Raw genomic sequence first — 16,906 nt, forward strand, 5'->3', positions numbered from 1 at the left:
TGCAAGAGGTTCCAGGAGGTAAATGTGGGTCTGATCTTCCCCTGTGCTGCTGGGAGCACCACAACTAGAGACTCCTAGCTGCTAGTCCCAGCTGAGCTTTGCTCTTTGCCTACACTGTGGTTCTCTGCGGGAGATCAGACTGACCTCTGGGTACCTCCCCCAGCTGCAGGGTGCTCCCAGCTGCACAGGGGAGATCAGACTTACCTCCACCTCTGGCACCCTCCTGTGGCTGCAGGAAGCTCTGGGGCTGCTGTCTAGCCCAAGAGCTTCCTGTAAGTGGGGTAGGTTCAGGAAGGTGGCTCTGATGTGCCCGTGAGCATGGCTGTGCAGAGGAAGAGTAAGTCCTATACCTCCCCAGACTAGCAGCTGGAGCCAGGGCCATGATAGTAGCCCCTCAGATGGGGTGCCCCTAAGCCTACCCCTTCTCCCTTCCAGTAGCTAGATATCACAAGGGAGGCCTGATTTCATGGTCCATGACATGTTTGTCACAGCAGTGACCTTGGTAGAGCCTTACACTTACTCCAGGGCTGATTGCGTGAGGTGGTAGGTGCTTGACTGGTAGGTGCCAGAGTGCACAGGCTACAGGATCATTCTCTGCTCGTTTGCAATAACTGACCCTGTGTCTGCTTGAGTGACAACGTTAGGGGTAGAAGGGTGGCAAGAAAATGTGATTTCATTTGACTCATTATTGGTGTGGTAGAGCAGATCTCTTGGAGCAATGCAGGGTCTTGGTTGCTCAACTCTATGACTAACTTCCCAGCATATATAAGGAGCAGCTCTAGTGCTGAGGAAGATAGAGGCTTGTGATGTGGATAGGTTTAAGGTGTCCTGTAATACAGTAGGAGCTGCTGTTAAAGCACAAGGTCTAACTGGGTTGTGGGAAGGGATCACGCCCATTCCGCGCTGCGCTCTCTGCAATGTGGGACCGCCTCTAGCAGGCTGCAGCAGTAGCTGTGAGTTAGGAAAGGCTGGGCCCCGGTTTCAGAAATGACTTTGTTGCTGCAGCTGCTTTCGGCTGTCACTGGCTGAAGGGAGCGGATGGGGGAAGAGGTTAGGGTGAGTGATGCCCATTCATAGAAGGTTAGTGTTGGAAGGGACCTCAGGAGGTCATCTAGTCCAACCCCCTGCTTGAAGCAGGGCCAATCCCCAATTTTTGCACCTAGGTTCCCTAATCTATGTATTCACAGCCCTTGCCCAGACCCTTCTCCTTCCTCCACCTGCATCGCCCCTCTCACCTTTCCCCCCATCTAAACTCAGGGCTCTGCTCAGACCCCTCCCCTTCATAAATATTCATAGGCTGGGCACCACCCCCCGGCGTCCATATCCATCAACCCTCCCCCGACCGCTCCTGCGGCAGCCCCGGTGCTGGCTCCTCCCCGCCGCCGGGGGGCGCTGTGAGCGGCGCAGCCCTGCCGGAAGCGCTCGCGCCGGGGCCACGGGAGAGCCGGGTCCCTCATGGCTCAGCCGCCGCTGCCCTTCGCCGCCCGCTTTGCGGGGCCGCCGCCGCCCCCCCAGTACCGCTGCTTCCCCCCGCCGGGGGGGCTGTTCGCGCCTTCCCCCGCCGCGGGCCCCTTCCCGGGAGCCCAGCCCCCGCCGCCCTTCCTGCCGCCCCCGCCGGGGGCCCCCGAGCTGCCCCCCGCCCACCGCCCCGCGGGGGGCGGCGGCCCCTACTTCCCCGCCCCCGGGGGCGGCTGCGGCCCGGCTCCGCTCGGCCGGGAGGCGGCCCCGCGGCTCCTGTTCCCGGCCCCGGGGCCGCCGGCCTGGCCGCCGCGCCCGCCACCGCCGCCGTGGGGCGAGGGCAGCGCCGAGCCGCGGGGGGAGGCGGCCGAGGGGGAGGCCGCCCTGAGGCAGCGCGATGAGCTCTGGCTGGCCCAGTTCCTGGCCCAGAGGAGGCCCCGGCCCCGCGGCTTCCCCCCGCCCTCGCCGGGCGCCCCGAGCCTCAGCCAGGCCCGGCAGCTGGCGGCGGGGGCCCTGCGGCCGGTGGCCCAGCTCGCCGGCCTGTGCCGCGCCATGCGGCAGCAGGAGGCCGCCGGGGACGAGGCGGGCTGGGCCCAGGCCCAGGCCCGGGCCCGCGCCCTGCTGAGCGAGCTGCAGGAGCGGGTGCGGCCCCTGCGGGAGCCCGGCTACCTGGGCGAGCTGCGGCGCAAGGCGGAGAAGGCGCGGAAGCGGCGGCTGCGCCTCCACAAGAGGAAGCAGGAGGCCGAGGCGGCGCGGGAGGAGGAGGCGGCCCGGGCGGCGGAAAGGGAGGCCAGGATCGACCAGTGGCGAGCCAAGTGTGTCCAGGAGGTGGAGGAGAAGACCCGGGTACTGCGCCCCCCCCCCCCGTACCACTGTCTGGGGCTGTCATGGAGGGGTGCTCAGGGGTGCTGGAGCAATTCACACCGTGGGGGTGCTGAGAGCCATTGAACCAACCTATAAACCCTGCCTATAGGGTTGCCAACTGTTGCGAAGAAACCCAAACGCCCATGCCCCGCCCCCTTGCCCACCCCTTCTCTGAGACCCGCTCACTCCATCCCCTCTCGCTCTGTCCACCCCCACCTCTCACTCACTTTCACCGGGCTGGGGTTGAGGTGCAGGGGTGGTGTGTGAGATTCAGGCTCTCGGGGGGAGGGGGAGTTTGGGTGCAGGAGGGGGTTTGGGGTACTGGCTCTGGGATGGGGCTCAGGGCTGGTGTTGGGTTGCGGGAGTGGGTGAGGGGTGTAGGCTCCGGCCAGGTGGCACTTACCTTGGATGGCTCCTGGTTGGCGGGCACAGAGGGGCTAAGGTGGGCTCCCTGCCTGCCCTGGCCCCATGCCGATCCTGGAAGAGGCCAGCACGTCCCTGCAGCCCCTGGCAGGGAGGGGGACAAGGGGTTCCACGTGGTGCCCCTGCCTGCGGGCGCTGCCCCCGCAGCTCCCATTGGCTGCAGTTCCTGGCCAGTGGGAGCTGCAGAGTCAGCGGTTGGGGCAGGGGCAGTGCGCAGAGACCCTTCTGGGGCCCCCCATAGGGGCTGCAGGGATGTGCTGGCCGCTTCCGGGAGCAGGCCAGGGAAAGCAGGGAGACCGCCTTAGTCCCACTGCACTGCCAGACTTTCAGCAGCCTAAAATCTACTGGTTTGGTTTCAGTAGCCTCCGGGAGATAGAGCCCGATTCCGGGAGACTCCCAGTGAAACCAGGAGGGTTGGCAACCCTGGTAGGGTGCTGCCGCACCCCCTGGTTTGAAGTGGTTTCCGAAACTACTTCAAACCAGGGAGTGCGGCAGCACCCCGACTTCCAGCACCTGTGGGGGTGCTGTGCTTTTTGAGATGGTCCTGACCATTGGTAGGCCTTAAAGATCCATTGTGGGCGTTGACTCCACTGCTCTGGCCAAATCCTGACATGGCTGATTGCATTCAGTCTACATAAAATTTTCCCTGCACACAGTTCTTCCTTTTTTGTCCTAAACTATTGTGTTGCCATGTACCAAGTGGCTAAATTGGAGAGTGCACTGATCCTTGTTGTATCCCTTAGCTACATCACTGGCGTGCTCGTATGCTTCCATGCTTTGCCCTCCTTTAATGAAAGTTCCAAAAAGTGTGAGGAATTATTATATGCATCCGATGAAGTGAGCTATAGCTCATGAAAGCTTATGCTCAAATAAATTGGTTAGTCTCTAAGGTGCCACAAGTCCTCCTTTTCTTTTTGCGAATACAGACTAACACGGCTGCTACTCTAAAACCAGGAATTATAATTCTCTTTTTTTTTTTTTTTTTTTTTTTGCAAGTTTTGCAAGAAATTTTGCAAGAAATTTAGTAACATTCTTACAGCCCCACTTCCTGGAGTCAAGGGATTATGTGAAAATCCTTGCTTTCAAATTTTTTTTTTAAAGTACATTTCTATCCCTTGTGCTTGCAGAGAAAAGCTTGAGAATGTGACCCGAGTATCCTCTAGATGCTCAGGATGTGTCTGCACTACAGCAGCTCGGCTGTGTAGCTGTAGCGCCATACTCTAGATGCTTCCTACACAATGGAAAGGGTTTTTCCACCGTTGTAGTTAATCACCTCTCCAAATGGCAGTAGCTAGGTTGGCAGAAGAATTCTCTCACTGACTGAGCCATGTCTACACTGGGGGTTAGGTCAGCTTAACTAGCATGCAGGGATGTGAATGTTTCACACCCCTGAGTGATGTAGCTGGGTAAGGCTAAATTTTAATATATCAGGCTTTAGAAACCAGAAGGCAAAGAAGAAGAACCTAGAGTGAATTATTTTTTAACGCCATGATTTTCTGAAAACTTGGGCTTGGCAATACTGTTGTTGACCAACTAAAAGCTCCATTCATTTCCATAGCATAATTGTAAGCAGTTTGGAAAAGTGTTTCCCATTTTTTTAGCTCTCCATTTTATTTATATAATTTTTTTTCTTAAAGCAAAAGATTTATCCTGCATTAGGGGCCTGAAGAGGGGTGTCATAAGAGCCACAATGTTAACTCTATGCCACCAAGCAGTTACTTAGGATACCAGATCCACTCACTATACAGTTGTGTTGTGTTACTAGAATGCTACAAAGCATGCAGTGTAAGTTTCAAGATCTGACCCTATACATTTAACCTTGTGCTCTACTTACAAACTAGTACATCAACCCTGGGTGCCAAATCTGGACCACCAGATGCTTTTGAATGGACCAGGAAATTTTTTATTTACTTATTACTATCATTTATTATTATTATTTTTATATTATTTTCTTTGGAATCTGGAGTTTGTTCACCAAGACATTTGGATCTTGACAAAAAATAGTTGATTACCCCATAGTGCATCCTACCATGGGACTTGGATCCCAGTTTTGTTTAATCTACATACATTATCTATCATTTTGATGATCTGAGGACAGAATTTATTACGGTTTATGAATTTACCAGCAGCCTCTGATACCACTGCTTTGGTGTTACTCTGCTGCTCTCCAATTTTTTAGGCTTCTTTGCCCTGTTTTATTTCTTTCCATTAAAAGTGACACAATAGGCAGGTGACTGATTTACTTCATCTCCATCATTGGAATATTGTTTTCACTTATTTTTCCCTTTATTCTATATGAGCTTTCTTTTTAATTCTTGCCCATGTATGTAATTTCATGTTTTCTCTGTACATTCTTCTGTTCACAGGAACGTGAACTTAAAGCTGCAGCAGACAGTGTCTTATCTGAAGTAAGGAAAAAACAGGCAGACACAAAGAGAATGGTGGACATCCTGCGTGCTTTAGAAAAGCTTCGAAAACTGAGAAAAGAGGCAGCAGGGAGAAAAGGTAAATTATTGGCACTTTGTGATCTATGCGGAAATACAAGAAATAAAATATTTTTAGACAAATATTATGTATGGATTCAAATATAGCTAGCAAATGTCTTAATTTTGCAAAACTCCATAATATTGAGAATTTTCCATTCTTGCATTAGGTAGTTCCTTTCTTCATGATTACCCCTATTTCATTGTTATGGATTAAAGGCTTACGCAACATGAGTAAGGCTGGCAAAAGCTTGCCCTGTGTAATTATCTGTGTAATACAAACTCTCTACTAAAAATGGGATATGATAATGGTGCCTTCCAAGCTCTAAAACTTCTGTTAAGTTTATGGAGACTTCAAATAGCCTATAAGATGAATTGGTGCCCTCGCTTCGTAAATAAAGGGTATGTCTGCACTGCAATTAAAAACCCGCAGCTGGCGGGCTATGGGGTTGTTTAATTATGGTGTCCACGAGCTGGGACTGTTCCACCTCCCATGATCCTAGGACCTAGGCTCCAGCCCAAGCCCCACAAGCCTGAGTCAGGTGACATGGGCCTGCCGTGGGTTTTTAATTGCAGCATAGACAATACCCAGGTGGTCACTTGGGGGTTTTATTTGCAGAGGTCCCCATAAGGCAACTTTATGCTTAACTTTACTGCTGTGAGTAGTCCCATGGATTTTAATTGAAATCACAGATCAGTGGGACTTCTCATTCTAGTAAAGCTAAGCATGTGCGTGAGTGTTTGTAGGATCAGGGCCTTGGGTCGCAAGGTATTTTTTTTGGTTTTGGGTCTTTTTCTTTCCTCTTTACTGTTTGGGTAAAACTGTTCTGCTCTCAGGATATTTCAGCAGAATAGATATTTCTAAGAACAATAAGCTCTTGGAGACCTGATTCAGCAAATCCCAGGATCAGGCCTTTAGTGGGTTTTCCGAAGGTATTTTGATAAGGACTTCTCCAGTAGCACCAGTGTCTTTTTACTTGCTCCTGACTCTGCCAAATTAGTAACTTCAATAGGTTTCCTGCATTTATTCCAAATGCTTTATTTAACAGGTTCAGTTGGTGAGACTTTCTTAATGACTTGCTAATACAGTAAAAGCTGTGTTATCTGGCACTTTACCAATCGGAAAGCTCTATAAATCGGCATTTCAGGAGGGAGTGCGGGGCGTGGGCTCTGGGAGGGAGTTTGGGTGCAGGAGGAAGCTCAGGGCAGGGGGCTGGGGCGCAGGAGGAGTTTTGGGCTGCTGGATCCAGGAGGCACTTACCTCAGGCGGCTCCCCACAAGTAGCGACATGTCCCTGCTGCTCCTAGGCGGAGGCATGGCCACTTCCAGCCAGGCGGTGCTGCAGGCTGCCTCCGCCCGCAGGTCGTGCCGCGAGCACTGGCTCCGCGGCTCTCATTGGCTGGTGACCACAGCCAATGGGAGCTGCAGGGGTGGTGCCTGCGGGCGGAGGCAACGCGGAGAGCTGCGTGGCTGCGCCTCCACCAAGGAGCATTGACCGTAGCCAGTGGTGTCTGCGGGGGTGGTGTCTGCGGGCAGAGGCAGCGCACAGAGCTGCCTGGCCAGGAGTGGCCACACCTCCGCCTAGGAGCAGCAGGGACACATCGCCACTTGCGGGGAGCCGCAAGGACCCGGCACCTCGACACCCGTCCCGCAACCCGAGCCCCCTCCCGCACCAAAACTCACTCCCTCTTAGTTAACCAGAATTTTTGACTTACCAGCACCTCCCATTCTCCCAATGTGCCAGATGATAAAACTTTTACAGTAATAATAATAATAATGAATAATTACTTTATATTAGGTGGTATTATTAACAATCATAAGTTATATTTATTTAAGCAGTATGTGCTGAGTGTACCCAATAACCAGACTATCGGCACCATTTTGTACATAAATAATAAACGTCATGAATAAAGTACCTGGCTAGTGAGGATTCGGAAGATACTGCTTGAGCAGTTACCTTAAATTCCATTCTTATAGGATAGTATCTCTGAAAGATTGTTGTGTGTAACTGTAGTATTCTGCATGATATACATTTCTTTCCAAACTCCTTCTTGACCCACGTCATTTTATTGGAGGATAGTCATGAGGAAAATGGGTGACCAGATATAAGTTAATTGGAGATTCTGCAAACTCCACTCTCAGTATGAAACTGAAATTAGTACCATTTCTGTGATTGAAAATTATAACTTAATTCACTGTCTGTATAGGTGTCTGTCCTCCACCCTCAGCAGATGAAGACTTTGAACATCACATACAGAAGCTGAGGACACTGATCAGAAAACGCTCTGAACTGTATGAAGCTGAGGAGAGAGCATTAAGAGTTATGTTAGAAGGAGAACAGGAAGAAGAGAGGAAAAGAGAAATGGAAAAGAAACAGAAGAAAGAAAGGGAAAAGCTTCTACAGCAAAAACGTGACATTGATTCCAAGTTATTTGGGGATCCAGGTACATTTCTGCATATTTTAGTTCAGTATTGGGGAGGTTTTTTTCAAAACAAGTCAGATTAAAATGCAAACACAACTTTGCGTGGAAAAGCTGCCATGTGCTGAAATTACTATGAAGAGCAGGAGACAAGATACACAAGTTCATTCATGCCCTTTCATTATCATGTTCATAGAATTGGAAAATTACTTTATGTAGGAGGAGTATAGTCACAGTATCACAAACTATGATTTCACCAAACCTTACAAGCCAAGCAGGATTAGTCTGAATTTGGTATTTAAAGACGTCCCACAACATGTTGATACGTTAGTATTGGTGATTCAGCAGGTGTCATTACTCCTTTTAGTACAGCCCCAATACCAGTGTGTTCCCAGGGAGGGAGGTTGCTACTGGAAGAATTATCTTTTGTAAGAGTGGAGAAAGTCCTAACCACTTGTAGGCATCAGAAATCCCATAATACTTTTTGTAACAAGAATATATTAATTAGCAAATAACTTTAAACAGTAATCACGGAGTGACAAGTGTGATATGGCACCTTTAAGGATCCTAACACTTTTTAATATTGAAGGTCATATCTTGTTGAACAGTTTTCTTATGTATGTGTTTTAACAGATGAGTTTCCTCTTAATCATCTACTGCAACCCTTTAGACAATATTATTTACAAGCTGAGCATTCTGTACCAGCCCTTATCCAGATAAGGTAAGAGCAAACATCTTTAGTTTATTAGTGGTAATGAGGTGGTAGTCTGTCATGTAGAGATTTGTGAAGATAAAATTACATCGTCTGTTGTTTCATTGCCCACCAGAGTATAAAGTTTATACCATGAAATCTCATCAGATGACTTTGATTATAAAATTGGCAGCTGTTTGCCTAACTCCGTTTTCAGCTAACATAAATGTATTCCCACCCAAAAAACTTCATTAACATAGTTATAATTGCTGAAATATATTTCCTCACAACACCCTGAACATTAAAAAGCAAACAAATAATAAATTAAGGCAACTTTCACACCCAATATTAATTTCAAAGCACTAGCTCACTACAATCATAATATATAATCACACCAACGCATTTGTGGTTGCTAAAAACCTCGTTTTCAAGTCAACAATATTACTGCCCTCTGCACACAAAAAAACCTTGTGAATCTTCCTGGAACACTTGACCTGCTTTTACATGGGAGCATGCTTACCTTCTCATAGGAAGTTTAAACTTAAGTTTTACAAACTTTACATTTTATAAAGTGCATAGACTTGCAATATCCAAGCTGCCATAAAACCAGTCTGGAAATGAAGGGTCCGTGTCCTCCTCCTGATCCTAAACTACTGTATAACTGTGTATAATGGTGCAACCTATAAAATGAAGGCAGCATACTTACTAGGGTAAAGTAGGTGATTTAAAAAAAATATATATTGATGTCATTTAAATTTAATTCAGGAACATTATGCTTTTGACTCTTTAAATATGCTGTAGACTTCAGCATAAAGTGTAGTGAATCTCCATATATAATTGCTAGAAACTTGCATGCTCACTCATGCTCATTTCGTGTTGGTTTAAAAATGTATCTTCAAGTTTTTGCTCTGAAGATGTAATTCAGAAGTACATTTTATAATGTGTTTGTATATGAAACAGTATGAAAAAAGAACATGTATGTGAATGTATTTTATTAAGGTGTGTGAGATGGAACAGAACAAATGCCTATCTTAATCTTTTTTTCTATTAAAGGCATGAATGGGATCAGTATCTGGTACCAGCTGATCATCCTGAAGGAAGCTGCATCCCTCCAGGCTGGGTCCTTCCAAGTCTCCCTACCAGTGACACCTGGGCCACTGCTGTTAGATAATTTTATAAGAAGTCAGTCTGAAGTGGTAGGAATTTCACATATAGGTAGGTAGGTCCCAAGTTTTCCTTGAAATCTACACCACCACTTCATTTTTTTAATTGTAAAGCATGTGGCAAGATACTGGAGTTGGAATTTCCTGAAGAAAAACGATAAGGGAAAAATGTTTTCCACCTCCTGGATTAACAGATAAATATCCAAGTGTAAAAGATAGTATAAGCCATGTTTGTTGTTAATGTTGTGGTGCTATAGAATTACAGTTCTGTTATGGGCCTTTATTTAACTAGCCTTTGGATTTGAGTGAGTTTGTTTACAATTTGAGGGCATTGTAAGTGGGCTGATACTTTTGCAGAGCATGTGTGTGCAATCAAAATGCTCACGTTGGACATCAGATTTAGCTGTTTCCCTAGCATGTAAGCTTTCAGTTCAGCAGTCATCTCTTCTCTCTGAACTCTTCTGGTTGTAGAGATAGTGAATGACTATCGCCAAAAGAGGTGAATTTCCATAGAAAACTAGTGTTGAAACAAATTTCTATTCCAAAAGTAGTATCAAAGTCAGTGAACGCTCTCGATCTAAGGTTTGACCCTGAAGTTCCAGATCTCTTTTTAAAACAAAAAACAAACAAATAGTCAACACCACATAATTATAGAAGTGTAGACATTTCTAAGAGTCTCTGTGGTCAACCTGAGTTCTAGTCTTCACTCTGCCACTGGCTTGCTTTGTGGCCTTTGGCAGTCAATAAGCTCTTTTTGTCTATTTAAGCAAACTGCAAAATTATGAATAATTTCCTACCTCACAAGGATTAATGTTGTATAGTGAGTTTAAAATGCTAAGTATTACTTGTATTGATATGCCGTTTAGCCATTATACATCAAACCTAGCTCACAAATTTAAGATTATTTTCCCAAATAAAAAGTGTGAGCTCCACAGATGGCCTCTTTCTTTCAGGCAGGTTAGTAGCCAGCTTTTGGGCATTATACATGCAGTAATAATGCATGCAGCTTTAAAAATCTAGCTCTTTGATTGTCTCCTGTTCAAAATCAGTTATTTTTGCTTAATGAAGGGCTTAAAGTCTTGTTTTCAGGTTTTTTATAAGAAATGAAAAGGTTTTTCCCCCTCTGGATAGTCATGTGTTGCACTGTGTCCAAGAGATGCTTTGCTTATAAAACCTGAAATTTTGTATGTGCTCAATCTCCTATAGACTAGACACTCGAGCCTAATATTCATGTGATACCTGTTCCATTGACATTGTATTTGGGTATGGTGCTAATAGAAGTATCTTGACAATCCATAATTGTACCATCATGCTCAAAAAGGTAGACTAGCCATGTGACTGTATATAGCTTGATAAATAAGCCTACTAGAAAAAAAAATGTAATAAAAGCTGAAGTCTAATTTATTGTAATTGTTCTTGCTAGTTACTTGCTTTCTTTGTAAGTAGATACTATTTGTAAAATATAATTTGATCAAAAATACAACTCTCATTTTGTAAGTGCATTTTATACTTTAAATAAATAAAAAATAATGGAAACTGTCATAAATACCTGTTCTCTGAGGGGGAAATTTTCCATGGACCAGAGGACCAGCACAAGCCTTTGCATCACTTAATCTCCATAGTATGGGGAGGGCTGCTGGCAGAGTAGCCATACAGGCAAACATCCACAGCTCTTTTCCCTAAGCACTACAGAAGGTTCTGTTTTGCAGCTGTTTTGTGTACAGGCCAATATATAGGACAGTGATGGGGGCATGGAATGGGATCCGTGTTTATGCAGGTTCTAGTTCTACCTACGAGATCTATGCAAGTGATTCGGAGTTGCAGTTGCTATTCCAGCCCATAGGCTTCAACCCTGTATCTTGGCCCCAACGCGAGGGAGTGGATTTAATCTTTCCAACTCACTTACATCAACTGTATAGAAAGTATCTACTCAGACTCCATGTGATGAAATTCATTTCACCCTAAAACTGCATCAGGAAATCAGCATATGGTTGACTAAAATATAGTGGCATATTCAACATCATTTATGTTGTGGCTTTACAAGTAAATGTAAATGTTCATAATTTTTAACTGAAACTTGTGCCCAGAGTTGAGATCTGTCAGTATGGGCACACTGAGAATTACTTACTTGAAAGGGTTAAAATGAGAGTGTGACTCTTTTTTGCCAGAGAGAATGCAGCAATTGTTGCTTCCATGTGTATTACCTTAAACACCATATGATGATCTATATCATAAAGTAATTAAAGGGAATGCCAGGGTTTCTGGTTTACAAAAGGGGGGAAAAATTTGCTCTTTATAGCTTCCTGTTACACAGGAAATCTTTACCCTAGAATTTTATTTGCTCTAAAACAGTGGTTCTCAAACTTTTTTTTTTTTGCGGACCACTTGAAAATTGCTGAGGGTCTTGGCGGACCACTTAATGATCTTTCCAAATGTTTGTACCATTAGGTAACTATTGTAAAGCACTTTGGATAAAAGCACTATATTAAAAAAAAAATCTAATTTTTTTTTTTGTTCTACAAATAAAAGCACACAACTCATAGTCTTACCTTTCTAATGCAATGGATGTGCCCTCTCTTCCCCACCGCAGCAGCCCCTGAGCTAGGGCTGGGAAGGAGGGGGGATCTCTCCCCCGCTACAGAGCTGAGGCTGGGAAGGAGGGCCATCTCTCCCTGGCAGCCACAGCTCTGGAGCTGGGAAAGTCACCTCTTTCTCTGGCCACCGCAGCCCTGCACATCTCAAATTCCCCCCACCCCCTCTTCTAACTCCACTGCTCCCTCACACCTACCCTCTGTTCCCCCCTGTTCCTCCCAAGGCCACCCCCTCACCTTACATGTGTGTCTTCTCCAGGGTCCATGCACCTAATTAGCGGAGCCATGCCTGCGCAGCTCCACTAATTAGGTGGGTGGCCCTTTGTTCTCTTGTGTGCAGCCATCCAGGCGTACACCTTAGAGGGAATTATCCGCGGACGACCTGAGTGGAGCTCACGGACCACAGTTTGAGAACCTCTGCTCTAAAACAAAACTTCAGTTCTATAAAAACAGTGGCAGCAGCACCCTCAAATTATAAAAGGTAATGAGTGACCAGAGGATGTTCAGCATAAGTGGTTAGGCTCCTTATTGTGTCAGAGGATATGGTGATGCAGGCTAACTGATTAGACAGCTATAATCTAAAATTGTAGAAACGTAACTCGGACACCTGACTTTGTGTGTGCAAGCATTTAAAGAATTGAGCAGTGGATAAACAGCTAGCGTATGTAAAACAGCGCAAGTTTCTCTACTTCATGGGAAAAGCTGCATGATTTCTTTTTAAGGTACGCATAACTTTATACTTCTATCTTGTTTATAAACATAAAATTTAAAATGCCAGTTGATATACTATAGAGCAAAATATACTCCAGTTATGTAGTTTTAATATAGTTCATATAGACGTCTGTTCCTTTTCCTTGTTAAAATATTTTGATTTTCAAATGAAGAACACATGTTTTGATGTTTGAGCTAACAACTGAAGAGGAACTCTTAAAATATTGTGCCACTTAGTAACTATTATATCCAAGTTTGTGGTTTGATTCTAAAAGAATGTCTTCAAATAAACACTCATCTGATGAAACCTATGAACTGAGCTGAGTCCAGAAAGGCATTTTCCTGCTACCTTGTAAGGTTTAGAAAAATACTGTGGCTCAAAAGAAGGTTGATCATAAATTTTCATGGCTCCTTTGGCTCCAATTCCATGTTTGGTCGCAATACAATTTCAATTTTGTATAGTTGTAAGACATTCTGTCCACTCCTGTACTAAGTGTCATCTTTTTTTAATTGACTTGATGTGTATTAATTAATCTGTCAACCTGGATCCTCTAGTGTGAAACTGACTAAGAGTGATGTGAAGATGTCACTGGATGAATGAGTTCAGAATCCTTGTTACAAGTGTGTTTTGGTATAAATTAGTATTTACTGGTAACTCTGCTTTTATTTTTTAGGCAGGCAGGCTTCCCTGTAATCTTAAAAGTGGAAGCCTCAGTTATATTTATTTTTTATAGTGTATCATAATGGTCCATTTGACATTATAATCTAAGCTATGAACCTCTGAAAATATTTGTAGTACTGACAGACCATTATCTAGTGTGTCTCTAGTAGTCACCACTTCTTAGGTCTGATGTACGCACAGTTTTTGTACCAGTATAGTTATTTAATGGGGGGGGGGGGGTAATCAAAATAGTGATACCAGTACAACTCCTGCTATGAATACAGTTCCACCAGTATATTTCATTCTCCTTGTATGGGAATGGCCATACTGGTATAAAGCACTTTTATATGAGTATGACTGTATGATACAAGGGGATTGTACTGCTTTAACTATAGTTAAAGTGGATTAACTTTTGTGTATAGACAAGCCCATGTTTTGGCAAATCCAGGATAGCAAATATTTCAGACAGATGTCCGAACACCAATTGTTATGTTCACAGTGCCTTTGGGGATTGCATTAACTCTCTTCATTTAATCCATAAAAATGACTTTTAAAAATCTTTTTTTAGGAAAAGGTAACAAAATGTCCTTTTTTCCCCATATACATACCTGACTGCCATTGACAATAATGGAAGTTGCACCTATTTTGAGAGAGAGACTCTGTTCATTATTTAACCCTACAGGAACATCCTTCTCTTCCTGCAGTATGCAATGTCTGCAAGATAATATTAACTACATAAGTGTGGACTCTTAAGTATATGTAGTCCTGGTAACTGAAAGAGCAATGTTTCACAATCATTTCTTTTCAGATACAGTTTGGCTCTGTTTTTCTGTGACACTTACGCAAGCTGTAGCTTATGCTGAACCTCTTTTAAGTATGGAGCAGATGGTCTATGCCTGTGTAGGATTCCAACTTGTTGCACGTGAAATGTATTAATGAAAATACACGTGCAGCATTGCAAAGCTGGTTACTGTCCATCTGGCTACAACTACAGCCCTGGATGCACATAATCCTTGTATTAACGATCCAAATAACAACCCTTCTGTAATGTTAATATAAACTGGGTATGTTAATTAGGTCAGTTGCACCTAGGAATTATGCATAGGAACATTGATATTTTAGTCTAGTAACAGCAGTATTTAAATTTGTTTCCTAATGAATGGAAGTCTGGCTGTGTGTTGATTAGGTGCCTCTTCTTTGTGAGATCCACATTGTTCATAGGTGCTGCTATGTCCTCTTTGTATAAATTCTGCTTCTTTTTTGATGTACTTATCCTTACTAATGAATAAACCCTCCCTCTTATTTGGAAAAATTATGGGCAGAACAGTTTTGTGAAAATTGACTTGATTCCAGCTACTTTTTATTTTTTCAGAAAGATTATAAGCAATCGCTGTGTAGGGATTTTTTTTGTAATAAGTACAGACTTTAGATTCCTAGTCTTGTTAGAAGTCTTGCTATCAAGACTTGCCAGTTAACGTTATGCAAAACGTTATCAGCCCATCATAGATAAGACATTAGGGAACTGGGATTCTTCATCTGCCTATGCAACAGAATCTTTATTTTTCACTTAACTGAGTCATTCATAGCCTAAATCTATTGGCACTATTGTAGGAATACTTTCCATGCCAGTAATCCCAGTTCACCAGATTCCGCCCTTCTCTCCCTGCCATTCCAACCCCAAAAAACCTTTACCACACTAAACATTATTTGATTTCTTTGTAAAGTTTATCTAGATAATATAATAGCAACATCCCTCTAACAAGAAGTGTGGTTGTTATCTCAGCCCTCACAATAGCAAGGTCTGGAAAACAATGTGGGCAAAACCTCCCAAATGAAGGGCTCCAAAAAATGACCGGTATGGCAGAGAGAGATTTTAAATCACGTAGAAATAAACTGTATGGGCTGACCCTCATTATTCTGCTTTTTTTAAATTTAAATAACTCATAGGAATAAATGTGAGTGTGCTACATTTGAGTCAGGGGCGGGCGTTTCTCCCCATGAGGCATAGCTGGAGAAAGGGATGCGTGTGCACCCAATAGTAATGTCAGCAATTCTCTCCTCTTTCCAGTAATCTCATCTGGATTTGTGTGCGTCAGTTAAGATGCCCCAGTGCCATCTCAGCAGTCACCTTCCACCTGCTCTTTAAACCCCTAGTGGGCCAACCATGTGCGGGGAAGCCCTTTGGATTGTGCTGCGGAGCTCTGACCTTGCTGCTGGGTCATGTCAACTGGGCTAGGAGGACATCTATTTGTGCTTCCACTCTACTGTTCCCTAGCCACTGGCTACCAGTCCATGGTTGAAACTGCCTACCCCTCCCCACAACCCAGGGTCATCCTTAAACTGCATAAAGGGTGGAGAGGCTGAGCAGTGGCTTCCTGAGATGCCATTTTAGCCTGCATCTCCAGAAGAACTGCCAGTTGGTTCCTTCCCTGTTCTCTGCTTTCTGGTTGGGAGAGGGAATGGAAGGAAGAATGGTGGGTGGGTGGATGGATGGATGACGTGAGGAGGTATGTGGCAGTTGAGAATAGGCTGGGAATAGTGAGGGGACGAAGAAAGAGAAGTGGATGGAGAGTATTGAAAATATATGGGGAATTAAGCTTGAACATAGTGGCGGATGGAAGTGGAGAATGAATGAGTCTTGATCATGCTGCAAGTGCAGCTGAAGTCTAGGTGACTTTTAGTGACTATATGCCACCTGTTCAAGTTATCATCACTTACCATAGGTATCAAAACAGAACACTTGATCAGTGGATAGAAGAGAGGACTGTTGGCTGTCAAAGATTTGGAAAGCCATTTAAACTAACAAACTGAAAGTTCACATATGCAAATGATCAAATGAGTTGCAGTTACAGGCTCTTCTCTGGAAAGAGGATAAAAGAATAATTGCATGCTGGTTCTTCATAAGAACTTCTTTTGAGGTTAGAAATATAGGGCCAAGAAGGTAGATCAGCTGGCTCCAGGCACGTTCTGAATGTGTATAGATGTGCACTGCGTTGGAACTTAGAAAGTCTGTTTAGCAGAATGCAAACTGGCAAATGGAAAAAAACCTGTCTCCTTTAGAGTAACAGCCGTGTTAGTCTGTATTCGCAAAAAGAAAAGGAGTACTTGTGGCACCTGGGGGGGAGAGAAAACCTTTTGTAGTGGTAAACACCCATTTTTTATGCTTTGTGTGTATAAAAAGATCTTTCCACAGTATGCATCCGATGAAGTGAGCTGTAGCTCACGAAAGCTTATGCTCCAAATAAATTGGTTAGTCTCTAAGGTGTCACAAGTACTCCTTTTCTTTTTGTCTCCTTTAATTATCCATGGCAAGAGCTTAGTTGTCCATTCCTCAGCGAGCATAAGGGGGGTGTGTGTGTGAGTGGACAGACCTGATTCCGCACAAGAACAGTATGTCACTAATGTAGAGTTGAGCACTGACCATATGTGGGTCATAGGTCA

General features: G+C 44.7%; 1 protein-coding gene across 5 annotated transcripts in view; it reads left to right on the forward strand.

Annotated features, from left to right (window-relative positions):
- Positions 1-1,420: 1,420 nt before the first annotated feature.
- PDCD7 (programmed cell death 7) overlaps positions 1,421-16,906 on the forward strand; it is a 32,036-nt gene continuing 16,550 nt past the window's right edge. For 3 of the 5 annotated variants that reach the window (XM_048866281.2, XM_048866280.2, XM_048866284.2), the window contains exons 1-3: positions 7,621-7,672; positions 8,282-8,369; positions 9,393-9,554. In XM_048866281.2, coding sequence (XP_048722238.1) covers positions 9,395-9,554 — 160 coding nt within the window. In that variant the 5' untranslated portion in view covers positions 7,621-7,672; positions 8,282-8,369; positions 9,393-9,394. Of the gene's footprint in view, positions 2,305-5,111; positions 5,251-7,435; positions 7,673-8,281; positions 8,370-9,392; positions 10,986-16,906 lie in introns of those variants that run through there. The other 2 variants (XM_048866283.2, XM_048866282.2) reach the window with 2 other exon arrangements.

Source organism: Caretta caretta, chromosome 10, assembly GCF_965140235.1.
Source record: "Caretta caretta isolate rCarCar2 chromosome 10, rCarCar1.hap1, whole genome shotgun sequence".
NCBI lineage: Eukaryota > Metazoa > Chordata > Testudines > Cheloniidae > Caretta > Caretta caretta.